Source organism: Sarcophilus harrisii, chromosome 2 (genome assembly GCF_902635505.1).
Source record: "Sarcophilus harrisii chromosome 2, mSarHar1.11, whole genome shotgun sequence".
NCBI classification, from domain to species: domain Eukaryota; kingdom Metazoa; phylum Chordata; class Mammalia; order Dasyuromorphia; family Dasyuridae; genus Sarcophilus; species Sarcophilus harrisii.
The window spans coordinates 520854916-520882198 of NC_045427.1; the positions used below are offsets into that span (position 1 = coordinate 520854916).

The following is a 27283-nucleotide window of genomic DNA, read 5'->3' on the forward strand; positions in this document are numbered from 1 at the left end:
ATGTGTTTGGCAGAACTTTGGTGGTTTTAATTTAACCCACCAAGCAGGCACCTGGGGTTGAAAATACTTCCCTGGTTTTCATTTTTCAGCTCCCCATAATCTCACTAGACTCCATATTCTGATGACTCCAGAGCAATGTCTACATGGGCTTTTTCTTTCCATTCAATCATTGTCTGTTCTGGGTTTTGGTTTTGGGAGAGCAACGTTTCCTTTAGAACATTCAAGCTGCTACCATCCTTCGGTGACGAAGGGTCCTCCTTATTGTTTGCAGTCTCAGAAGAGGATTTGGTTTTCATTTCTTGTTCATCCTGGGAATTCATCTTCCGTTTTCTAAGAAGAAAGGGAAAAAAGAAATAAGTAGCTGAGACTGAATACTCATCCCCTGACTTCAGACACTGAGTTAGGCGATGTTAGAGTTATCAGTTCATAAGACTTGGTGTTTGATATGTGCAGAGGCTCCGCATTGGCTGTGCCAAATAAATGGCCTCAAGTATAAACTAAACATTTTATATTCCAGCAGAGAAAATGACAGATGGTATGTATGGAATCATCAATGCTAGAACAAGAGATTCTTCCTTTGAAAGGTCTCTCACACCAACTCATTCATTTCGATTACTAATGCAAATACTATAGACCAGAACCTCATTACTTGTCCAAATTATTATAATTACTCGAGTCTCTCCTCCCTCCTATATATAGCCAAGTTAGTCTTTCTAATCTCATTTTATCCACATTGGTTCCCACTTCAAAAACCTTCAGTGGTTCTCCATTGTTTACAGAGGCAATGAGGCAATGTGGTAGTTGGATATTGGACTTGGAGTCAAAAAGACCAGAGTTCAAATCCTCCCTTAGAGACTTAACCTCTTCTCCTCATCCCCATAGAATGGCACTCTTCTTGTTACCATCTGGAGCTAGCCCTTCTCACTAGTCATCTGTTATTAGTTCCAATATAAATAATATACTATAGACTAACTTACTAAGTATTCCTCAACATAGCTTTGGGAAGATAGCAAGATTTTTCTGTTGGTTAGAATATACATCTGGTTGGCACAATGGATACAGTTCTGGACCTGGAGTGAAGAAGACCTGAATTCAAATCCTATCTCAGACTCTGAACTGTTTGACCTTGGGCCGCTTAACCTTTGTCTGCCTCGGTTTCTTCAACTGTAAAATGAAGATAAGAGCACTTACTTCCCAGACCTGTTATAAGGACCCAATGAGATAATAGTTATAAAGCATTTAGCACAGTTCTAGACTCAGCTAGAAGCTGCTGGGCATTGCTTCCTGCTTCTGGGCTTTGCTTCTTCAGAGCCACTTAACTGCTATTTTAGCACATAGTAAGTGCTAGATAAATGCTTATGGCCTTGACTATTCCCTCGTTGGGTCTGCGGAGGATAAATCTGTATAATATAGGTAGGATGTAGGTGATTAGAAAATAATGATCTTGCCTCCTTAGCTTATCTTTTGCTTTGACTTAATTTCATTTTCCTACTAGACCAAAGAGGATTTGGAGAATGTCTGGCCCTAAATTAGATGTCTGGATCAGAAGTCTATAATCTCCTCCCTGACATGGAGTTTGAAAAGAAAAGAATTTACATTAAGACTTAACTACTTAACCTAACTTTCTTTCTTTTGCAACGTTATCAATATGGAAATGGTATTTATAACTTCACATGAATGACAGTGAGCGAGGGAGGAAGTGACAGAAGAAAATTTGGAACTGAAATAAAATAATTAACACAAAGACAGAGAAGGAAGGAAGGAAGGTGGGAAGGAAGGAAAGAAAGAAGGAAGGAAGGGAAGGATGGAGGAAAGAAAAGAAGGAAAAAAGAAGGGAGGGAAGGAGGGAGAAAAGAAAGGAAGAAGGGAGGAAGCAAAGAAGGGAGGGGAAAAATGAGGGAGGGAAAAAGGAAAGCAGGAAAAGAGGAAAGAAGGGAAGGGGGAAAAGGAAGGAAGAGAGAGAGGAAAGAAGGGAGGAAGAGGAGAGAGGGAAGAAGGGAAGGAAAGAGGAAAGGAGGAAGAGAAGAAAGAAAGGAAAGAGGAAGGAAGGAAAGAGGAGAGGAGGAAGAGAAGAAAAAGGAAGAAACAGAAGGAGGGAGGGAGGGAAGGAAGGAAGGAAGGAAGGAAGGAGAGAAAGAAGGAAGGAGGGGAAAATTAAGGAAAAAGGGAGAAGGAAAGGAGGGAGGGAGAGAGGCAGGGAGGGAGGGAAGAAAGAGAAAGAAGAAAAAAGGACTGAAACTAGATTTTATTAGTTGGGTGTGGCTATAAGTAAAAGATCTTCAATCAGTCCTTATCAGGGAGAAGTTCTTGCCATCATATCCTGAAGGATTAGAGTTAAGATGGCAATTGAATGGCCTTGAAGAGATGAAGCCTTGAAGCAGGAAGCAATGTCCAGCAGTTTCTAGCAGTGCCTAGAAACCATCACAGGATCATGTAGCATTGCCCAGCTGGCATCCATCATATGACTGGAACCACTGGTCTTAACCTCTGTCTGCCTGTTTCTATATAAAATGGGGATGATAATAGTATTTGTCTCTCAAGGTTGTTGATGAGGATAAAATGAGATAGTATTTGTAAAGCACTTTGCAAACTTCATAGTGCTATATAAATACCAGCTATTGTTATCGTTGTTAGTTTTACTGGAAAAGAAACGCTTCAAGTCTTGATCTGATTGAGCAGTCTATAAGAACCCTAGAAACCAATGAATGGATTACTCACCAAAAATCTGGGCAACAACCCCAAGGCACAGAGCCAAAGGTTCAAGTTCCAACAGCTGCCACAGAGCTAATATCCTCAAATGTCCACTGGGGTTAGGTGGTGTAAAATGGGGCGAGCATTTGTTAGAAAGTCCCTCCCTGGTAGGTGGAGCCTAACATTTTTTCAACAAATATTTCTATTGCATGTAAGGTGTTGTAAGGAATACATTTTATATTAAATATAGAAATGTAGAATAAAAGGTTAGACACTATATAAATAACAATGAAACAAAGTAAAAAGTGAAAAAATAGTAAGAAAAACTCAAAGTTTTACAGAGGTTCAAAAGCAATATTGGTATAACAATAATAATGTAGCAAGATTATAGTGATTAACCATCAAAGATATCAGAATTTTGTAAACCATGTCTCATTCCTAAATAAATGTTTACTAAATGCTTATTGGATTGGATGGTCATTGATTGATGACTTTGTGGCAAATAATATTAGTGATTATTAATAATAACATTTATTAATAATAATATTAACAACAATTAATAATAACTGACATTTAAGTAGTCTTTGATGTTTTCCAAAGCATCTGATTATATTAATATTTCATCCTCATATCAACCCTGTTAGGTAAATACCTCTGGTATTAGCCCCATTGTACAGATCTAGAATTTGCCTACAGTTTTGTAACTATTAAGTTCCAGAAGTGAGATTTGGAATCCAGCTCTCTTGTGGGGTGTTTGTTTAGGTTATTTTTTGTCTAGGATTCTTTTTAACATATCATTAGTTCTAAACACTATCTACTGAAGAACTTATAACACATGATCACCAATTTAATTAGGAAAAAGGACCCTGACTGATTTATCCCATCTTTTCATTTTGCCCCCTCTACCTTCAACACTGAGCAAAGTTCCTTTCACATAATCAGCTCTCAAAAAATATCTTTTGAATGAATGAATTGGTTATTATATAACCTTACCATGACATCGCTTGTCCCTGGATTCTAGTGGTTATTAATGAAGCTATGGAGTGTTACGATTTTTAAATTTTTCCATGAGTTGTCATTGAATTCTATTTTGAATAAGTAATAGTATAATTTTGGAAACATTCCAGTTTTTCTCTTTAGTCTTTTTCTCTCTCCCTTCCTTATCTTACAGGGGTTGCAAGAAGGGGAATTTGGGTGGCAGCATTTCATTTATCATAGGCTGAACTTTGAGAGGTCCTTGAGGGTAACATATTCCCAGTTCTAAATTATGGGCAGAAGCCAAGAGAAGTCAAACAGGGTCCAGAATAAATTTTTCCCAGGAAAAGCCACCTTATTCCTTTTTTTTTTTTTTTAATTATTTATTTATTTTAATACACAATGCTTTACGAATCATATTGGGAGAGAAAAATATCTTATTTCTCTTAAAACAAAATTAGAAACACATTATTCAAAGATGACCAGAGAGCATAAATAAATAACTTTCTAACCTGTTTGCCATGATACTTCTCCCTAGAAGGAAGACATTCAAGATTAATACTGCACATGAGAGGACGAGGACAGCAATATTCCATGGTGTTGCTGTAGAAAGAAAAGATACAAACAATTGCTACTCAATCTTTTAGGAGGATCTGGGGGTTATGATCCAACACAATAGTACTTCATGTTTGACAATCAGTCAGCCTCACTCTTATCTTCACTATGGGGCACTGAGCAGGGATGCTGAGGAAGAAAAGAACCATCTCCAATTTTAGGGAGTCTGATGTGAGACACAAAACCCTGTCCAGAATTTGAACTAACATAAGCAGCTAGGGCTTTGTCTAGGTGATGACATTGATGGGATGGAGTAAGGGAAGGAAGCTATACTTCCTCCTCCTTATCTTTGATTTCTAACTCACTTATTCCTTCCATATCCAAGTGCTCATTAAAATTTAGTTTGCACCTGGAAACAAATTTCCTGCCATTTCCCCTCACACTGGTTGCTTTTACTCACACCTCTTTTTATATAGGATCAGGAAGGGGAACTGGTATACTTGCTTCCCTTGCTACCTTCAAATCTTTCCTCTGCCACCATCATTCAGCAATCACATAACCTTTTTTAAAGTTTGTTCTGTCCTGTCCAGTAATTTATCACCTATGGACCTCCATCTTCCCCAATGACTTCAGTTGTTCCACTAAAATCCTGCCTTCTATAGGAAGCCTTCCCCTTTCTTATCCATGGCTCTCTTGTTTTTAGAAACATCAGATTTTTATGGAAATAAATAGGTTTGTTTTTATAATGTCCCTCAGAGAGAGAGGAAGGTGGTATTGTCTCCTTTCCCTATGGCAACAGAATCATTAGTAGAAGCTTTCCTTTGATTTCTGCCTTCAGGGGAAATAATAAAGAAATGTTTTCATTGTGTTTATTTTATTTTTATTTATCCACATTTGGGAGAAAAATAGGAGACTCAAATAAAACAAAAGAATATATATTCTTATTTGGCATTATATGGTTATTATATAAGCAGATTTATATTTCTGATTTAGAATTCTGATTTGGTTTTTAAAATTCAATATTTTTATTTTGGTTCCAAATTCTCTCATTCCCACCTACCCGTCCCTCATTCACTGAGAAATCAAGAACAACAAAATCCATTACAAATATGTATTTATCAAGCACTGCAAATTACTGTATTAACCACATTCCATAGATATATAATATATGCATCTATGTTATATATGTGGGTATTATTTGCATATATACATATGTATCCACATATATATATATACACACCTCAATTTGTATCTGAATCTATAATTTTTCTGATAGTAAATAAGCTTATGTTTCATCATGAGTTGAAGATAAAAGTTTTTAATGTTATTCTCTGAGCACATGATAGTTTGTGGTTTTCCAGTGATATGGGGCAAAATCTTTCAGAGTATCAGGAAAATCTCACTGGTAACTTTGAAAAGCTGAGCTCATCTCAGTGGGGTTCCTCTCTGGCTGGCACTAGACTGCCTTTACCTTGGAACCCTTTTTCTCTTCTCATGAATATTCCCTCCCTATTTTTTTCCATCTTCTATATTAGAATCTATTTGATCCCAGGTAGTTTGCAATTCCTCATATGTATACCCCCAATAAGACAGGCTTCCTACTTTACTTTGTTTTGACATGGATCTATCTATTAATTTTCATCATTGGGTATGGGAAGTCCCTACCAGTACCATTAGATATTTAAGAAATTGACATATATATATGATTTTTAAAAAATAATTCTCAGGCAAACATTATCCAAACATATGCAATATTGTACAATGACCAACTGTGAATAAATTAGTTATTCTTAGCAATACAATGATCAAAGAAAATTCCAAAGTCTGAGTAGAGATTGAAGAATACTGTTTTTCACTTTATATTTTTTTCACATTTCTTTTTTCTTTTACAACATGACTAATATGAAAACACATTTTACATGATTGCATACATAAAACCTATATTAAATTGTTTACTGCCTTAAGGAGGCGGGAGGTAAGAGAGGGAAGGAAAAAATTTGGAAGTCAAAAATTTTTTTAAATGGTAAAAGTAGTCATTAAATGTAATTGGGGAGAAAATAAAAGACTATTTTAAAAAATAATTCTGATAGTAAGAGGGAGGTGCCTGAGAAGGCATACTTTAATTCTTCCATTGCCTCAATAAATTCCTTACTCACTGGATGATTCACTGAAAGTATATCTCTAGTAGGGGTTCTTAACCTTTTCTGCCATGGATATTCACAGCCTGCTGAAGCTTATGGTTGGCTTCCTCAGAATACTGGTTTTAATTGCATAAAATAAATAAAATTACAAAGACAACCAATTATTTTGAAATAGAGTCATCAAAATATTTTTTTTAAAAAGTTCACTGGATATCAGGTTAGAAACCACCTGATCTAGGGAACTCTTTATTCCTTTATCTATGATAAATATTGGCTACTTTATCTTAAAGCTTTGATATCTGGTAAAATGCCAATTGCCCAAGTGGGTATGATACTTTATGTATGGTATGACCAAGTGGTCATTGTACAATGTTGCATATGCACAATGTTTGCCTGAGAACCATTTTTTAAAAATTCATAGTATACAATGTCAATTTCTTATTGGTTTAGGGGAGAGAACGTGAAGATAGTGAGTGAGAGGTGGGTATTTACTGTGTAGAAGTTAGGAAGAGGGGCAGAATAGAGAGACCAGGAATTGTACTGGGCATTTTCTCTGGTTATCTTCCAGCCCTGGAATGCTCTCCTAGGCTCTGACTATAGACCTTTCTGGCTTCCTTTAAATCACAACTAAAATCCTGCCTTCTATAGGAAGCCTCCCTCAACCCCTCATAATTCTATTATTTTCCCTCTGATAATTATTTCCTATTTATCCTACATATAGCTAGCTTTGTATATATTTGTTTGCATGTGTTTTCTCCCCTATTCCATTGTAAGCTTTTTGAAGGAAGGAACTGTTTTTGGTATTTCTTTTAATCCAGCTAACACATTTTGGTTTTGCTGATGAGTAATTCTGTCATGTCAACTTTTTGGGACCCTATTTGGCGTTTTCTTGACAAAGATACTAGAGTGATTTGCTATTCCTTTTTTTTTAGTGTATCCCCACTTTACAGATGAGGAACCGAGGCAAACAGGAATTAAGTGATTTTCCCAGAGCCCCATAGCAAGTTCATGCCTAAGGCTGAGATCTTCCTGACTTCAGACCTGGTGCTTTATGTACCTGGCTTGCATCACTTAGCTACCTCAATCTGCCAGTAGTAGTGGACAGAAGGTCCCTGTCCCATCCTCGTAGCTGACTCCCACAGTTCAAGAATTCCAGAAAAGAGGGGTCTACATCAGAAATGGCAAAGCAATTTGATTCAAGGTGTCCCCTGAATAATTCAATCAAGTAGCACCCAGTTATGCTGAGTGATAAATGAGCCCAGGAGAAAGAAAAAAATAACTGGATTTTCACCAAGTGATCTTGATACATGGAAGAATAGTACTAAAACATGGGGACCTCTTACCTTTTCATAAGAATGCCAGCAAATTTCAGGCACCAAATGTTGAGATTGATGCTCAGGCATCAAATGATAAGATTTAGGAGAGCAAATGGCACGAAATGTTGGGATTCGGTCTTGTGAAGAATTCACAATGGCCATTCTCTTTGGCAAAAGATAGGTTTATTTATGAGAAGAGGGTACACACAAAATGAAGAGATACAATAGAAACCAGAAATGGTAAATATGAAATATATTTGGGAAAGTATATACTTAGTAAGGAAAGGGATTTTAACAAATAATAATGGAAAAGGCAACTTCCCTAGTGGAACTCACAATTAACCAGGAGAAATGAAATACTCCATGAGGTGGGAGTGTGCTCTTAGTCCACAAACTAAATCCATAGAGTTTAGCACCCTAAAAGATTTAGCTATAAGAAGGAGAAAGACACCACAAAGCATGGGGAAGGGATAAGGAGAAAATCACCATAAGGCAGAGTGCCATGGCAGGCTATAACCCAAAAGGGATTCAGCAAAGATGATGAGTGCCACAGACAGATTTATGAGGGAAATTTAACCTTGGGGGTTTGACATAACTTGACTTTTTGATTGAACAAAGTAAAGTGGTGTTACTCAAGACCTCCACAGGGGTGGGTTGAGCTGATCCCCATCAGTGTCCTTCCCTGCTTGCCTAGGGAGTAATCTTATTAGTGTTTTAGGCTTTATCTGCCAGCCCCACTGAATAACCCAGGACCTCATCAGGAGTAGCCATCTTGGATCTAAAAAAAACCTGAATCAAATGGGATCCATAAAATGGGAACTCTTAAAGGGAGACAATGGCAATTAACTAAATATTCCTTCATTAATTACCAACTGGGCCCAAAGAAAAACAAAGTTAGGCTTTTCTACTGCCTTTTTCCCCTGATTGTTGTGGAAATTTGACCTAATTAGCCCCAGAAATCTTCTTCCTTTCTGAGCATAAGCTTTAATCATTGAATGGATATATTTTCAATCAAACAGACTTTTTGAAAACCTTAGCTTTAAAAAAGCCAAGTTCTCCCATTGCATCCAGGGCCATCTTCAGTCATCCTGATCTATAACTGGCCACTGGACCCTGATGGCTCTGGAGGGGAAAGGGAGGCAGGTGACCTTGCATGACCCTCCCTTATTTAAATCAAATTCACTTGCAACTTGTAGCATCACCTCCTATGTCATGGTCTTCTTCAAGAATGAAGGACAAATAACAAGCCAAGAACTTACAGTCATCCGCCCGGTAAAGCCACAGAAGTTCCTCCAGCTCTTCTTCCGACCAGCCTGGCCCCGACAGGGCCCCAACGTGCCCATCGCTACCATCCATGTTGCTATGTTTCTGATGTGGATTCCTTTACAACCCCTCTGGCCTTCCTGTTGCCCAGTGAATCATTCAGGGCTGAGACTAAAGCCTGGAAGGTTTGCCTAAAAGACTTGGAGGCTGCTAGAGAAAGATTGCTTTGCAAGTTGGTTCCTGAAGTTTTTTTATTCTTCATCTAAATGTCAGAGGATGAGGCAGCTGGTTTTCTGGACCGGGAAACTGGAGAGGAAGCAACAAGGACAACAAAGAGGTAGGTCTTATTCTATTAAAACTCTTACTTGCTTTGATCCTGCTTCCTTTTCTAGTTCTTGCTTCTTTGCAGAGCTCCATAGAAACCAGTTTTAATCTAAACTGCTCTTAGTAAAAGGATTCTAAAGCAATCCTGGCCCCAGAATGGACTACGTGATCAGAAAAAGTAAATATTCAATTTTGGGATTAGTTTAACTGATATCTATTTCCTATATAAAGGAAACTATCCAATTCAATTAACTAAATGGAGTAAATGGTGAATATGGAGTCAGGAAGATCTGAATTTAAATCCTGCCACAGACATTTAGTAACTATATGACCATGGACAAGTCACCTAATTTATTAATCTCAGTTTCTCTATCTATAAAATGGGGATTAATGCTTTACAGGTTTGTGTAAGAGTCAAATGAGATAATGATAATGAGGGGTTTTTTTCAATATGTATGTGTATAAATATAAAATAAGGTACATTAAAGAATGAAAATGCTCTAACAGCAAGGGACACAAAAGATATGGGAAAATTTCTTGGAGGTGATTCCAGATCTGAACCCTGAGGGCAAAATAATTCACGGTGGCTATGACTGGTTGGACCTGACCTTTTACTGGAACTCTCCAAGAAGAAAGTCCCTTTACTTATGCTGATCACCAGTTCCTTGTAATTTCTAGTCTCAGAGCTGTCTTGAGGCATTGAAAGAGTAAGTCACCAAGTACCACACCCAGTGTCAAAGGTGGAGCCTGATGTGTGTCTTCTTGGGTCAGAAAATAATATAAAAATATATACAAAATAATACAAAAAGTAACTAAGACACATTGAGTTTAGTGGGAAAGGAGTTAATATAGTAGCTTAGAGACAGATGTTTTCCAGATATACAATCCATTAGTCTCCTGTTTTCAACAACTTATTTTTGCTAAATGAATGCTAGTAGGTTAAATTGTTTCTCCATAGCGGAAGGTGGCTTTGTGGATAGAGTTCTGGGCTTGGAGTCAGACAAACTTGAGATAAAATTTGGCTCTAAATACTAGCAATGTGACCCTGGGCAAGTCACTTAACCCTGCTTGCCTCAGTTGTCTCGTCTATAAAATGAGGTAGAGAAGGAAATGGCAAACCCACTCCAGTGTCTTTGCCAAGAAACTGACAATTGGAGTTTTGAAGACTTACACATGAGTGAAAATAACATCTAAAAGTTTACTCATGCTGTCAACACACAAATTAACACATTTTAAAAATTGTGCAATCTTTAAAAGCCATTTCAAGTAATCCTTTAAATAGAATGATCGATAGTCTGGGAATCAAGATATCTAAGGTTCTAAATCCTTTATCTCTCTCAGTCTCAGCAACCTCATCTGTAAAATGGAAAGACTGAACTAAATGTTTAAGGTCCTTTTCAACTTAAAAAAATTAGGATTCTATGATCCCATTATTGGAATTTATGTTTACTTATCTTCATGGGCCCTTTTCAAGTTGCCCTTTCCAAAACAGCCCAGAAGCAGATAACAACTGGGCAACGAGATGAATTCATTGCCTAGAGATATTTTAAAACATACCTGCAGAGTCAAAGTGTAACCAACAAATGTCTCTATGAAGGGCAGAATTTGGACAAAGAAGACTTTCCCTTTTCCCAACCTAAAGTAGTGAGGCTGAATCTCCCTGACCTTGTTTATCTCCAGTCAAGCTTTCAGATTTTCTAATAACACCTTCTCCTACTTCCTTTCTCTCCTCCAATCCTGCTGAGTGGAAATTCTTGTCTCAGATACTCACATTCTTAGACACACTTCATCATTTTAGCCCAAGAACTCTGCTATCTAAGTCTAAACTCTGCCTTTAGAGAAGTTTATACAATTTCTAAATATGTATAATTATAGTTCTTGAGCCCCTAAGCCAGATGAAATGTCTACCTGACTGAACTGAGGACTTTTCCATTGTTCTAATTAACTTGTGACTTCAAATATTTATTGCCACCTTCCCTCTCCCCCATTTACATTCTCCCTTGTGTATTTTTGTTGTTCAGTCTTTTTTAGTTGTGTCCAATTCTTTGTGATCCCATTTGTAGTTTTCTTGGTGAGATATTGGAATGAGTTGCCATTTCCTTCTCCAGCTCATTTTACAGATGAGGAAACTAAAGCAAACGGGGTTAAATGATTTGCTCAGGATTATGCAGCTAAGAAGTATCTGAAGCAAGAGTTGAATTTAGGAAGATGAGACTTCCTGACTCCAGGCCTGGCACACTATCCACTGGGCCTTTTAGCTGCCCTCTCTCTGTATTTAAATAAAGACAATAAAAAATGATTGTATATTTTAAAGGAAAGCGAACTTTAAAGTACAAATGAATCAGGGAGAAACAGCTTACCAAAAGGAAACAAAGAGTTAGTATTTAAAACTTCCTCTATTTCTTAGAGAAAGAGAGAGAAAAAGGAGATGGTTTACCAGTTGCTTGGGTTTCCAAGGGAAAGACCAGTCCCATCATTCCTCAGTGGGGTTCCCATTCACTAAGTAAAATTTTGAGCCAAAATTTATCACAGTCTCCATTCAAAATGTCCTTTATCTCCCGCAACTCAGCTGTCACAGCCATTCCCCAATTTGTCACAGACACTCCAATTTCTCTAGCCAGCAGAACCCCAAACCAGTCTAGTTCGAACCGAATGATTTAATGCCTTCTGGAAAGTCTATGCTTTCTTTTTGAGATATTGTTCTACATTTTCCACATCCTTAGCTAGGATTTGGACTCTGGACCCAGTCACAGGACAGACAATCTGAACCCTTGTGACATAAACGATCTATTTAAAGCCTGATAGTATTTCATCTCACTTTTTATACATTTCCACTTACAAACACAACTGAAAGATAAATTTAACAATATTGATCGGTTACCAAATCCTGAACTTCAACAATTCAGCTGTAAGGGAGAATGACCTGAATGAAACTAGTGATTCATTCTCTCTTTGGGGAAAGGGAAAGGCAAAAAGAGTGGGGATTAGAAAGCTGGGATTTCCTCTTTCTTCCCACCAAGGAGAACAGTTTCTTCTCTTGGCCATAATAGGCAAACTCCATCTAAGCTGGATGGAGTCACTCTGACTCTGAGATCCACAGTATACTCTAGGTCTAATTTTGCCTCATTTTTTTTTTCCCATTTCATACACACACACACACACACACACACAATCAATCAATCAATCAATCAAAAACCTGACCCATCAAAAACAAAAGTCCAATTCTATCCATCAAACACACTGGTGAGAGGAAACAGAAGTCAAATCTACTGTTTGACTAAACTGACCATGTTTTTTTCTTTACCAATCAATCAACAAAAGTCATAGCTAACAATTTTGGTACTTGGGGAAAGAAACAAAACAAAACACTCTCTCAGATCTCATTTGTAATTCATAATATGGAAATAGTACAAGAAATAATTAAGATGAATACAATTTTGTGGGAAGGAAAATCAATAACTATAGTGACTCACAGATGGGGGCAAGTCTGGTGGCTACCTACTTTAATTATTTTTGCTAAGTAGATGCTATGGTCAGTTTTTTTTTTTTCTGCCTGAAAACTGTGCATGTGCTATCAATGTGTAAATGTGACAGATTTTTAGTATAATTTTAAAGAATATTTTGCACCCTCTTAAGGTCTATTCTGTGACAAAGTACCCTTTATGTATCTTAGATATGGTGCAGAAATCAATTGAACAGTCAAGAAGACTGATTCTCAGGTCTGTGTAGACTCAATCTAAATATGCTTTCTCTAGGGAATGTCCTCCCAGATTCCTCTCTTTGTTCAAAATGCTCCATTCTTACTTATAATCTCTAACTATGAACACTCTCCTTGTGACTATGCAACATCTTCAAGTTTAGATAGAGGAACATAACTTTTTTTTACAAGTTTTTTTTTTTTTAATAAGTTTTATCCATGAGCAGAAAATCATCCTATTTGTAAATTTAAGGAAATTTAGGGAAGGGAAAAAAAGAAATCCTAAGAAAATTTCATCTATTGAACTGAACATGGTTGCAATTGTGATTTGATTGGATTCAATCATCTGCTCCTCTTTCAATACATTTAGCCCCCTACTTTAGCACAAGTAAGAAAAGTAGAAGTCAAATCCCTTCATGTCATGCTGAAAAATGTGGTATATTAAAGATAAAAAAGAGCATGATAAAGTATGGCATTTTAAATATTTATCTCACAAGATATCAGCATGTCTATCTCACCTCAATCTGTGTGATATTTGTCATATTTGTCATTAGCAGATCTAGACAACTTATTTAAAAATAGAGACATAATCTTGTTGATCAAGATCTTTATAGTCAAAACTATGTTTTTCCAGTAGCAATTTAAGGCTATGAAAGTTGGACTATAAGAAAAGGCCAGCCACTTTCAAGCTATGATGCTGGAGAAAACATTTTAGAATCCCATGTACAATAAGGAGATCAAATCAGTTCATACTTAAAGAAATTAATTCAAGTTATTCACTGGAAGTTTAAATGCTAAAATTGAAACTTAAATACTTTGGATACATAATGAGAAGACAGGATTCACTGGAAAAAATATTGATGTTAGGAAAGATTGAGGGTGAATGAAGACGAGAATGGGAGAAGATGGGAAGAAAAGAGACCATGACGGAAGCAATGAACACAAGTTTGGATAGACTTCAGAAGATAGTGGAGGATAGAAGGACATGCTGGGCTTCAGTCCACAGGGTCACAAAGAGTTAGCCTGACTGAAAAATAACAAAATGAAACATACACTGGATTGATAATATGGTTAAGCATTCCTGAAATTTTAGGTGGAGGGCCAATTTTTAGAGTATGGACTCGGGAAGAAAACATCAATGGTCCAAAGAATACCTATTCCTTTTCAACTTAGCCCTACAGAGACTTACACAATAAAAGATGAGAAGCAGCTTGCTGCACACCCAACAAAGTGTGAGAAAGGAGTCACTGCAATTTGTCCAATTACCCACTTCCTAGCTGGGCCTTTCTATCTTCTTCTTTACTCCTGTCACTGCTTTCTTAGTGAAGCAGACCAATATGGAAAATTTCTCCTCCCTTCTAGCTGAGCAGTGCTACCTCATAAGACATTAAGGATTTCTGATTTTCTGGATAGTAGAGAAGTCTAAGTCTGAGAGGAATTATGTGACTTCTTCAGAGTCCCATAGTTGTTCAGTGTCAGAGTCAGGACTTTAATTTCAGTCTTTGTAAAGACAAATTCAGCACTATATTCTACCAAAGTGTCAAACGGGAGACAGGAAACTCTTCACACTTCAGGAATCTGGCCAAGCCACATTAAAATGTAATTGGGAAATAGTGAGCAATAAACAAAAATGCAATAAAACCTAAGTAATGTTCACTTGTGATTTTATCAGTCAATATATGGCCCACAGGAATCTTTATGTATTGTTTAGTGGCTCTATTTCTAGTTGAATTTGATACCCCTGCTGACTCTCACATGGCTAGAGGTCTCTGAAAAGTAAAATGTTTCCCACAATCCATTTAAATGTTTCTGAATAGTAGTTGCTGTTGTTCAGTCTTGTCTGACTCTTCATGACCCCATTTAGGGTTCTCTTGGTAAAGATATTGCCATTGCCTTCTCCAGCTCATCTTACAGATGAGGAAACTGAGGCAAATAGGGGATTAAGGGATTTTTGTCCAGGATCCCACAGCTTGAGACAACATTTGAGCTCAGGAAGATGAGTCTTCCTGACTCCAAGCCTGGCACTCTACTCATTGCACCACCTAGCAGAAGGTCTGTATAGTCAAAGCTAGGGTTTTTTAAGCAATGTAAGGCTGTGAGAGTTGGACTATAAGGAAAGCTGACCCACTTTCAGACTGTGATGCTGGAGAAGAGTTTTTAGAGCAGAAGATAATATTACTATCCCTGGATTTTAAAAGTATTTTGAGAATAAACATATATAATAATTATGATTATATAAATATAATAAATAACAATATATATAACTATATATACTATATATATAATAACTATATACTGTCTCTCTCTATATATATATAATAACTATAATACCCACAGAAAGATGTCATGTCCTCACAGAATGATAAATTCAGAGATACAAGAGAACTGAGAACACTGCTAATCTATTTTTGAGGTTATTATACAAACGAAAAAACCAAGGTCTAAGTTGAAGGAACTTTCCTAAGATCACACAAATAACTGGCAGAAGTTAGGGTTTGCATCCAGGGCTTCTGACTCCAGGTTCAAACATCTAGTTACTATTCCCACTGTCTCTCTTGACATCCCTGAACTCCCATGAAGTTAAAATTAACAAAGAACTCACCTGGAATGCCCTGATTCTAGGACAAACAACTGATTCTTTGAAGCAGCATAATTCTTTTCTTTCTTCACTTTCCACTGATCACTCTCCAACCACATATGCTGAGCAGTCCCTGAGGGAGGGAGGTGTACCTTTTAACTGAGAGTGATGACTACAGAGTCTTTTAAAGCCTCAACCCACAAGGGTAGTTCTCTTAACAGTAACACACCCACTTCTAAAGTTTCCCTTGTACAACTTAGAGGTGATTGAACTCTAACAAGCTGACCTCTGAAATCTCTTTAAGATAGATTCCTGTCACCAGATATGGTTACACAATCTCAAAGGACACCTGTTTCACCTATTTCCAATTAAGAATAAATGAAAAAAAGTTTGATCCCATAACCCGGTAAGCTTCTTCTTCTTCTTCTTTTTTTTTTTTTTTTTTTGTTTTTTTGACAGAGACAGAGAGAAATGGAGAAAGAAAAACAGAGGAATACAGAAAGAGATACACAAAAAGAGACAGTCAAAAGCAGAGAGATAAAGACAGAGACCCAGAGACGGACAAACAGAAGAAAAAGAAAGAAGGAGGAAGGAAAGAAGGAAGAGAAAGAAAAGGAGAGAGGGAGAAAGAGAGAGAAGGAGGGAGGGAGAGAGAAAAGGAGGGAATGAAAGGGAGAGAGGGAAGGGGAAAGAGGGAAGAAGAGAGAGTGAGGGAAGGAAGGCGAGAGAGAGGAAGGAAGGGAGAAGGAGAGGGAGAGAAGGGAGAGAGAGAGAAGAAGGAGAAGAAGAAGAAGAAGGAAAAGGGAGGAAGAGAGACATAGGAGAAGGAGGAAGAAAGAAGGAGAGGGAAAGGGAAAGAGGGAGAAAGAGAGAGAGAGAGAGAGAGAAAGAGACAGAGACAGAGACAGAGACACAGAGAGACACAGAAAGGTGAAAGATTCTAGTCGTGAATGACCCCAGTTTGACTTCATATTAGCCCTACAACCTAAGATCTACTCTCTCCAAGTACTATTGTTAACAAAATTTTACTGTATTTGTGCCTAAACTGTGAATAACGGGAGCCACACAAGCAGGCCTAGAGATAGGTTTTTAGAAATCAAATAGCAGTTTAATCAATTGATTTCAGTGAGGAATGTGATTTGCAAATCAAAAGGTTTCCTGGAAAGGAGACTTTCCTTCCTGCACAAAAAGCAGATTTTATACACAAATCCTAAGTGGAAAGGGAAGGGGAAAGGTGTATTACAATACAATCATTTTCAGGGCCTGATTGGCTTTCCCAAGACAAGCTCAGGAGTGCAGGACAATATGGGTATTCTCAAGTTCTATGCAAACAGTTCTTAAATGATTATTTCAAATCCTGAGGGGTCATAATTTGGTGGGAGACAGGACCAGAGTTCTGTGATGGGAACGGGTTCTGCAATTTTTTATTCACTTCATTTAACATACACAGGAGAATATTGTCAAGAATTAATTGAACATTTCAAGCTGTTGTGAGACTCAGACTCCCAAATCAGAATCTGCTGGGGAAATTGTAGCTCTGAAAATTTTAAAGTAGTATATTCATTACACATATCATATCAATTTATATGAAAATCATAATTACTTTCACATTATCAATATTTAACAATATTTAACCATTTAAAAATATTTAACATTAACAATATTTAACCAAAGAGATTGCTTTATTAAAACTTCTGATTTGTCATCAAGGTTAAGATCACTTTATTCCCTCATACATGTTTCTCCTTCAAAGCAGGAAAATGACTGAAATCTGTTGGAGAGAAATTTATTTTAATTCAGCAAGCATTTCCTAAGGGTCTGCTGTGTTCCCGATACCAGGTTAGGTACTAGAGATGCCAAGACAGAAACATAAGTATCTGCCCTCAACTAACTTATCTTCTATTAAAAGAATATTGTTATTTTATTTAGTTGGTTTTTCAGTTAAGTCCAATATTTTGTGATTCCATTTGGGTTTTTCCTTTTTCAGCTTACTTTACAGATGAGGAAACTGAGGCAAACAGGGCTGATTAACTTTCCTAGTGTCACAAAGTGGTTGCTTTATAAATGTCAGAGGCTGGATCTGAACTCAGTCCTTCCTCACTCCATGCCTGGTACTCTGTTCACTACACCATTTAAGTGCCCCTAACTAGAGCAATAAAATATAAGTAGTAGTAGTCCATATGCAAAGGAATCTGGGAAAAGGAGGGAATGCAATGATTATAAATTGTGGGAGAAAGACAGTGCAAACTCTTGCCATTTTAAAGCTTTTCCTGATCTGGAACCAGTCTATTTTTCCACAATTATTTTACATTGATCTCCACATTTTACAATGACCACAGTTTAGGAAAACTGACCTTTTTTTTTTTTTTTTTTTTTTTTTTTTTCTGCTATTTCCTGAATTGAGCATTCTGTGGTCCTATTTCAGGTTGTATTCATGTAGCTCCTCATTTCCTCCTCTTGGAACCCTTAGCTACCTTCTAAGCTCATCTTGGGTACCATTTCCCATCTATAATAGGACCACAGATTTAGAACTGGAAGCCATGCAGGCCAGTCATCTCATCTTACATTTAAGGAAACTGAGGTTTGTGGAGATATAATTTAATTATAGGCTTTTATCTTCTTACTCTGGACTATTTCAATAGCCTACAGGTTGGTCTTCTTGCCACAAGTCTCTCCCCATTCCAGTCCAGCCCCAACTCAACTGCCAAAATAATTTTCCTAACATGAAGTTGTGACCATGCTGACTTGTTGGAATCTTTTACAAACTGTTAAGCCATTGGAGTTGATTTAATCTTAGAAAGAGTTATTTTGGGCCAGAACTTGAAACAGGGTACTAAGTGGAACTGATGGAAACAATGCTTGTGTTCACACCTTTAGAAAGCTCATAAGTATCTAAGTACACAATGGAGTTCACACATTTGGGAGAATTCAGGGCTGGCTTAGTCTGAATTCACACCTCCCTTGAAGTTCTTAGGACCAGAGAGCACTCTGGGAGATAACCCATAATCCCTGCCTGGAGAAGGAGGAGTTAACCTTTGGGAGATGATATATATGGAGGAAGTTCTTAGAGCTAGGAGGGAATTTCTCTGGAACATCCACGGGGGTCAGAGGCAGAGACTCTGGAAGAAAGCCTACAAGCCCTATCTTCGAGGCAAGAGATTCATTGCATCTTCTACCTTGGTGCTGGCTGGAGGCTGAAGAAAGCAGAGGCAGAAGCCAAGGACAAAGCTGCAAGAGCTCAAGCAGAGAGATAGGTCTCTGAACTAACCGGGCTAATTTGGAAGGAGAAATAAATGTTTGCATTTTTACCAGCTGGCTGCATTTTGGAGTAATTATTTATTTCAACTGAGACTAAGGCCGCCTCCAGAAAACCTTCGCACTGACTAATACAGAAATATGTTTAACATGATTGTCCATTTTTGACCTATAACAGATTGCTTTCTGTCTTGGGGGTAGGAAGGAAAAGGACGGAGAAAAATTTGGAACTCAAAACCTTACAAAAATGAATATTGAAACCATATTTGCATGTATTGGGAGGGGAAATTTTTAAAAATTCTGATCATGTCTCACTGAGCCACCTCCACCCCACCCCCAACTCAATAAACTTCAGTGACTCCCTATTAACTCCAGAATCAAATGTAAGAACCTCAAGCTTTTAAAACTCATTATGACATTAATTATAATCACACATATCCCCTTTCTCCTCCATCTTTACAGTCTTCTTATACTTTACACTTTCCCATGTACTCATGTATCCCATGTTCACTGTGTTCTTTGTTGGGTTTGTTTTTTTTTTTTTTAAATCAAGACATTCTATCTTTCCCCATGTTTATAATACTTTTCCAACTTACCTCTTCCTCCTGGCTTTTTTGGCTTCCTTCAAGTCTTAGCTTAAATCTCATCTTCTACAGGAAGCCTTTTCTAAACTTTCTTTAAGTTTTAATGCTCAGGTGGTACCAAATGCTGGCCCTGGAGGCAGGAAGACCTGAGATCCACTCCAGCCCCAGAAACTTATTAACTGTGTGATTTTGGGCAAATCACTTAACCCCATTGGCAAACAAACAAACAAATAACTAAATAATTCCAGTACTGCCCCTCTGTTGATATTTCTTTTCTTTATCCCGCATATAGTTTCTTTGAACATAGTTGTTTGCTTATTGTCTCCCCTTGCTTGGGAACTCCTAGAGATCAGGGACTGTCTTTTGCTTTTCTATGTATACTCAGTTTTTAGCACAGTGCCTAGAACATAGTAGGTGCTTAATAAAAGTTTGTTGATTGCAGCAATTCAAAGAAATTCCAAAAGATTTGGGATGGAAAATGCCATCTGCATCCAGAGAACTATAGAGACTGAATGTGAATCAAAGCATATAATCTTCACCTTTTTATTGTTTGTCTTCCTTTTCCTTTCTCATGTTTTTTTCCCTTTTATTCAGATTTTTCTCACATAGCATGGCAAATATGGAAATATGTTTAGAAGAATTGCACATGTTTAACCTATATCAGATTGCTTGCTGTCTTGAGGAGGAGGAGAGAGGAAAAATTTGAAACATGAGCTTTTGCAGAGGGAAAAATAAAATACTATTTAAAAACATCATTTGGGATCTTGTTGGGCCTTTGTAGTCTATGCGGAATAGCCTGCTCCCCATTGATCTTATTGTAGGTTGCTGTGGAGTACTGATTTATTGATTATTACCTGGCCTTGTTCCTCTGGAGTCAGCCATGTGCTGTTTTGGCTAAAATCCCCAATTGAAGAATTGTTGTATTATTTTACCTATATCTTTTTTAAAAAGCAGAGGATCCTCTTTTTTTTTTTTTTTTTTTGTCCTCAAAATCTAGGGTCTAAGGTCTCCTGTCTCCTGGCAAAAAATTCTCTGTCCCAGATGCCAAAATGTTTAGAACAAATAGAGGGATTGTCCAAATTAGATAATGCCATTAGGCTTGATCTTTTTTTTCCATGAGTCATCCTAATTTGGGGCTTGGTGTCCCAGGTCAGAGACTTTAATTTATGGTGAAATGGACAAAAGAATGGGTCCCATCCCTGGGTCATGAGAACCTAGAGTTTCTGAGAAGTGGTCACCTAAAAGGTCATAAGGCCCTGGACTTTCTGAGAAGGGTCTGTCTGACAATGTTGGGCCAACATTGCAACATATGTCGACATGCCCGTTGTGTGCTCCTCCATGTCCTGTCATTTCCCCATTGTAAGTGAGAGACTGCAACCACAAAGCTGTACCGAAGATTGGCAAACTTGCTTCAAAGTCTGCCTCACTGCAGCTTTGGGGCTGATCTCCACTAGCCCATCTAGTGGGTCAGTCACCAGCCGGACGGCTAATGAAGGATGCTTTAAATTAAATAATCTGGTCTGAGCTGTCTATCTCATGTCAGTCCATTTCATTTGGAGTTCCCACTGAGATTGCCTTTGGTTCACCTTCTGTGGGATCCACCGACATGCTCTCCACCTAGGGATGGCCACTGGGATGGATGTTCCCCAGCCCCAGGCGAGTTTGAAACGGTGCAGGTGGATTCTGCAAAAGTCTAAAATTCTAATCTGGTCAATAGCATCCTGAAGGGCCCCTGCACTGCCTGACTATTCTGCAGGATGCTCCTGATCAGCGTCTGTCTGGTCTGGTGAGTACTCCTGTATCTGTAGCAAGTGGCTCAGCTGGACACAGCGTTAAGGCCCTTGCTCACCTCCATGGGACGCCATGTGATGGTCCTGACTGGTTCCCTCTGGCGGTTCATTGTCTCCCTTATGTTGGGTGTTGGGTCTCATTGGTCTGTGTTTTGTGTTAGTTCTTTCTGGTGTCATGGGCCAGGGAGCCTCTCGGACTCTATCCCTGACTCCCCTTCAAGTGAAGCACACTAGTCTGTATGTGTTAGATGTTTGTTTAATGTAACTGCAGTCTGTGTGATTTGTGTTCCATGTGATGTGTATTCTATGTTCTGTGTGATTTGTCTGTTTTGTTAATTTAAGAGCTCTGTTAAGTTTTAAGAACAGTGATTAAGAAATTTGGGAATTGGTTATTTGAAAATTTGCTTGTGATTTTAAACTTTTTATATCCTGTTGTACTAATTTGTAAGTAAATGGAACTTAGCCATTTTAAACTGACAGGAAAGTTTTTCCCTTAAAGCAGTTTTCAGAGCCTGCTTAAAACCTTATCTGATTCAAACTCAGGGAGGAGAAAAACATTTGATTAGGAACTTTGGGATAATTCTGAAAATTGTGGGAAATAATTTTGTATTGCCTTTGCATGCTAGATTCATTTATTCTGAGTATAAGATCTTGGAATTTGTTTGAATATTGATACCTTTATTATTAAAGAGGAAGGGAAAGAGCAATAAAATTCAAGCTCTGCCTGTTCAGATAAGAGAGAGATGCTAATTGCTGTCAGACAACAACACTCAGGCAGGGGGAAAAAAAAAAAAAAAAAAAAAAAACTTTTGTAAGGAAAAAAAAAACTATTGATTTGATTCAGTTTAAATGTTAACATTGTAAGTTATGGTTTATGGAGTTATCTAGCTATTCACTATATTGTGAATCTTAAAAGTTTTGAAGAGAACTGGAAAGAAGAATGCAGTTGATTCATGAAGTATTAGTTTGTAGGAACAATTAAAGGTTTGCATGGTTTTAGAAAGTAAGTGAAAGGTTTTTGGCAGTAGAAAGAAGAGGTGGAGGAGGGAGAAACAGGAAAGGATCCTTTGTCTTCAAAGGTAAAGATTCATCTCTCACTCCCTACTGCTTTCTGCTAGGAAAATTGTTGGAGATTGTTTAGGTATGTAGCAAGAAAGAAGGAGAAAGTTGGTAAGCTGGTGGATTTGGGAAGAAACTTAATATTGGGAGAAAGTAGATAAACTGATGGGCTATATCTTGAGAAGGATTCCCGTATAAGAAATTGAGTGGGGAACCTGAGGGAATTTTTGTCCAGGAATGCAGGAGTGGGGGAAGGGTGGCCACATGGAATCCTTTGCTCCCCTCACCCCCTCAGTGTGTTCCAGTTGTTTTTTTTTTGTTTGTTTTTTTTTTTAATCAAGTTACTGCCAGTGCAGTGAACTATGATTTAAAGGGACATGCTTACTTTTAGGTTAATTGACTGAATATTTGTTTCTTGATACATAATGGTTTTCTTGTTTGAGGAAGATGGTCATAAATGTGATGCTGACTTTGGTAGGATTATTTCTAAAAGTTTAATTGCTATTTTTAAGAATCTTTCAGATTCTCTTATTTGGTATTTGGACATTCTATATAAATTTTAAATTGATTGTATTGGGTCATCCTGAGGTTATTTAAAGGGCCTCTGAAAATAATAGTTTTTTTTCTTTGTCCTTTTGAAAATGTTTCTGTTATGGACAATATGCAATTTGGGATATTTTTCTATGTATTGGGTATTTTCAAAGCAAACTGATTTGTATGTATAATGTTTACTTATGAAACATCTACTTGGATAATTGTTGTTTTCACTATAAGGTTATGGTAATATTTGTTTAGGATTTACCAGAAATTTGATTAATGGAACCTGTTATTGGAGGTAAAATTTCTTGGGCTTATAGTTAATTAGTTAATGCTTTTTGGGAGTTTTAAAGTTTTAAAGATTTCATTTCCTAATCTTAGTCTGCCTTCTCAGACCTCCCTAGATTTATGTGGGCATCCTTCATGCCTGGAATCAACTTGTTCTATATTTCTACTTACAGAAATCCTCCTGAGGTGAAACTATCTTCCAGTATTTAGTGCATTACTTCCTAGCTACAAGAAATGTTGTATAGGTCAAATATCTATGGAGTAGGAAGGTGGAGAGATAGGTTGTGATTTGTATCTCTGAAGGAATACTCACCATTATCCAGATCTGTTTAAGTATCCAAGACTATTTGAGCATTTATGATAGTATATTGGTACACACCTATCTGGTCATTTCCACATTATGTAAAACTATCAACATGCTACTTCCAACAAAAATTTGAATTGATCAAGAGCATGTCTTATAAAACCATTATTCAAGTCCAATTCTATTTTGAAGATAAGGCAACCTAAGTTTTTTCTAGAATAAATATTCCTATATAAGACAGTTGAATGAAAGAATGAATAATTTAGGCAACTAGGTAATTTATTGGATAGAGCACCAGACCTGGAGTCAGGAGGACCTGAGTTCAAATTAGCTTTGTGACCCTGAGCAAGTCATTTAACTCTTCTTCAGTTTCTTATATAAAATGAGCTGGAGAAGGAAATGGCAAAGCACTCCAATACCTTTGCCCAAAAAACTCTAGAGGGGATCATGAAGAGTTAGACAGACCTGAAACCACTGAAAACATCTATTTATGTAATGAAGTACATGATATGAGGCTTTAATGGATCACTTTAAAGGTCAGTTGCCAGGGGGAAGAAGAACCCTGGGAAATCTCATGCAATCTCTCTTCTGTATCATGTTCTCATCACTGGACTTATAATATTAGGTTCATGTTCTGTCTACAGGTGAATTCAGGTTAACTTTCTCTGGTCCTTATTTACATCTCCCATTTGTTATTTTGGGTCATCTTAAAATGAAGTGGTTACAGGTGCTATGGGAGAATCTATTTCTTGGAGATAGATCAATACTTTCCAAGCTAAATTAACCCCAGGTCTGTCTCTCAAACCAAATACTGAGTAAACTATTATGTTTATTCCAGACCAGTTTTATTACACACACACACACACACACACACACACTTCCAACATTTCTCAAATGATCACACAGTCAAAGCTGGCCGGCTAAAATTGTTTTTATGTATTAAGGAGGATTAATTAGGAGAATTGAAGGAGAAACAAATCAAACACTCAGTCAAGGATGGAGTAGGAATAAATCATCGCAGCTAGGGATTTCTCTGAAATTCTCTGACTACAGAATGCAAAAAGGACTCCCTGCCTTAGGACCTGGAGGGGACAGTTCATCTATATTTTTCTCTTCCTGGAAGGAATAGAGGGAAACAGAGGGAGTAGAGATAATGTCTGTGATGGGTTGTCTCACCTAATGGGATATAGTTCAAGATACTATAGCTGTTTCCATAGTTTTTACAGTCTTTCTAGATGTAGGTGCTTGGGAGGAAACAAGTCAGACTTGTTTCTCTTCCACAAGGTGGAGGAGCCCCCTCTTCTAAGATTCTATTCCTCTCAAATTTCCCACTTCTTATCTCCTATCTCCCCATGAATCAGGGTCAATCTTATATATACATGTACAACCTCTGGGATATTTTCCAAACATCCCACTGCTGTGCCTCCTGGGATTGCTGTCTTGCAAGGATATTGCTTACATTTTGTATTCTCCACAATAGAGTGTAAACATTGGGACTGAATTTCATTTTGCCTTTTTACTATCCCCATTGCCATATACAGAGTAGGTGGTAAATAAATGACTGTGAATTGGATTGGCTCATTATAATTACACTTTTGTTTGAGCCTAGGGGCTGCACCAAATTCAAGAGACATGAAAAATTATAGCAAGGATTGCTATCCTTTACGTGGCATGGAGTGACATCATATGGCTCAAAGGGAGACAGAAGAGACATCTCCAACCTCTTCTTCTCTATTTCTTTTCCATGGGTGATTTTAATTTTTGCCAGGAAGAGAAGCAGGAGGTTGGATCCAGAAATATGACCACTCTGTTCTCTTCAAAGATGTGAGATACCAGGTAGAATTATATGTAGTTGTTTTCTTAAATAACGATTAAACTAGGAGATGTAGTTTTCAAGTTCAGGCTAACTGGCTGATCATTGTTCATTAATGAGGAAAAGAGGACGCCAAGTTTTAGATCTAAGGCTTGACTCTCTTCCTACAAAATTCCCTTCCACAATGAAGACACAAATAGCAGATTGTGATGACGACGTTAGCACCCTGGATACCTTAGAATCAGCCGGAGTCAGGAGAAGCAAAAGGCCTTGGTCTTTATTCTTGGTCTTTAGAGGTAGGATTGAATTGGATGGAAGCAGAATCTCCGTGACCTTCCTTCTTTGTCTCCTGCCCAGAAGTAACCCTGGCTAGTCTTACTCCACCCCCTAGTCCCTCCTACAATTCTCTGTATACGACAGTTATCGAGCCAGCACAGGATAGTGGGAAAGGCTATTTTCCAAGCATATGCTTATAGAGTATTGTCCAATCGGTAATTAGCCTTAAGTGCTCAGTTGTCCAACTTCAATGCATCGATTCTGAGTTTCAGTCCTTTAGAGCAGATAGCAAAGAAATCCATTTATTCAAATCAATAGTAAAACAAAAATCAGAGAAAGTATATTTGGGAGTATATAAGCCAGACAGTACAAAGTGAAGGAACTTTTTTTCATTGGGAGCATGGTAAGTCAGTTTAGTCAAGACAAGTAGAATCCTATCGCTCACCTAAGAGAAAATCCTCTGAAGTCTCTCACATAGTAAACTGGATGTAAAGATGTGATGGAGGCTGCCAACTCCTCTCATGTCAGCTTCTTCCTCAAAAAAGACTGGGCAGTAGGTGATGTTATTATCCCCATTTTACAGATGAGGAAACTAGACTGAAAAAGATTAAATTGCACAGTAAGTTTCTGAAGGTTCAAATTCAGATCTTCCTGATGCCAAGTGCAGCTCCCTTTCTCCAGGGCCTTTGTGAGGATTAAATGAGATAATACATGTAAAATGCTTTGCAAACCTCAAAGTGCTATATAAATGCTAATTATATCATTATCACATTTTCTTATTATTATTAAATTTGCCTCTTTTCAATTTCTACCCATTGTTCTCTAAAGATATCATCTACAATATTCTCCATACCTGGAATGGATTTTCCTCAGCCTGTCTCTTACTTGCTTCTCTTCAGAGTCCAACTCAGAGCCACCTCTTCTATGACAATAATGAAAGTGATCTCTCCCTCTAAAATTCTGCCTTCTGTTACCATATCAAGCAAGTTTCTCTTCTCTGACTATTCTTGTGACATTTAGTCTGTACTGCACAATTTGACCCTGAATTATATGTTAATTATTACTTCATATGAGTCTCTGTTAGCATTGTGCCCACAGTTATATTGCAAACATCTTAAGAATAACAACTACTCAGCAAAAACTTAGGAACTGAAGGGATGGTCATCAATTGGGGAATGGCTAAACAAATTGTGGGATATAAATATAAAGGAATATTATCATTCTGTAAGAAATGTTGAGAAAGCAGATTTTGGAAAATCTATGTCTAGAAAGACATGAATTGATGCTAAGTGAAGTAAGCAGAAGAAGGAGAACATTGTACACAGTAACAGCAACATTGTATGATGAGCAACTATGATTTGTCGTCCTGATCTATATCTTGCCTTTGGACTCAGATGGCTCTGGAGGAGAAAGGGAAGCTAGTGACTTTGTGCACTCCTCCCTCATTTAAATCAGTTGACTTGTACATCATGGCATCACCTTCCTGATGTCATGGTCCTCTTCAAGAATGAAGGACAAACAACAACAACAAAACAATGGTGATAGACTTAGTTCTCAGCAATACAGTGATACAAGACAATTCCCAAAGATTTATGATGAAAAATTTCATTCATTTACAAAGAAAGCACTATGGAGTCTGAAGGCACAAATCATACTATTTCCACTTTTTAAATCTTTTTTTTTTGTCTGACATGGTTTTCCTTCTTGTTCTGATTTTTCTTTAATAATATGATTAATATGGAAACATGTTTAACATGGTTCTACATGGATAACCTATATTGGATTGCTTGCTGTTTTGAGAAGGGGAGAGGGAGAAAGAAAAATTTGGAATTCAAAA

At 37.5% G+C, this 27283-nt stretch overlaps 1 protein-coding gene across 2 annotated transcripts; it reads right to left on the reverse strand.

The window, feature by feature from the left end:
* Positions 1 to 95: 95 nt before the first annotated feature.
* On the reverse strand, positions 96 to 15724 carry SLC51B (solute carrier family 51 subunit beta). 2 transcript variants are annotated; one of them, XM_023497983.2, is made up of 4 exons: positions 15565 to 15724; positions 8938 to 9247; positions 4179 to 4269; positions 96 to 330 (listed from the first exon to the last, which is right to left on the reverse strand). In XM_023497983.2, the coding sequence occupies exons 2-4, from the start codon at positions 9032 to 9034 to the stop codon at positions 105 to 107; spliced, it is 414 nt and encodes a 137-aa protein (XP_023353751.1). In that variant the 5' UTR covers positions 9035 to 9247; positions 15565 to 15724; the 3' UTR covers positions 96 to 104. The 2 variants fall into 2 exon arrangements, with proteins under 2 accessions (XP_023353751.1, XP_031811233.1); XM_031955373.1 differs by lacking the exon at positions 15565 to 15724 and having other exon boundaries at positions 8938 to 9489.
* Positions 15725 to 27283: the final 11559 nt, after the last annotated feature.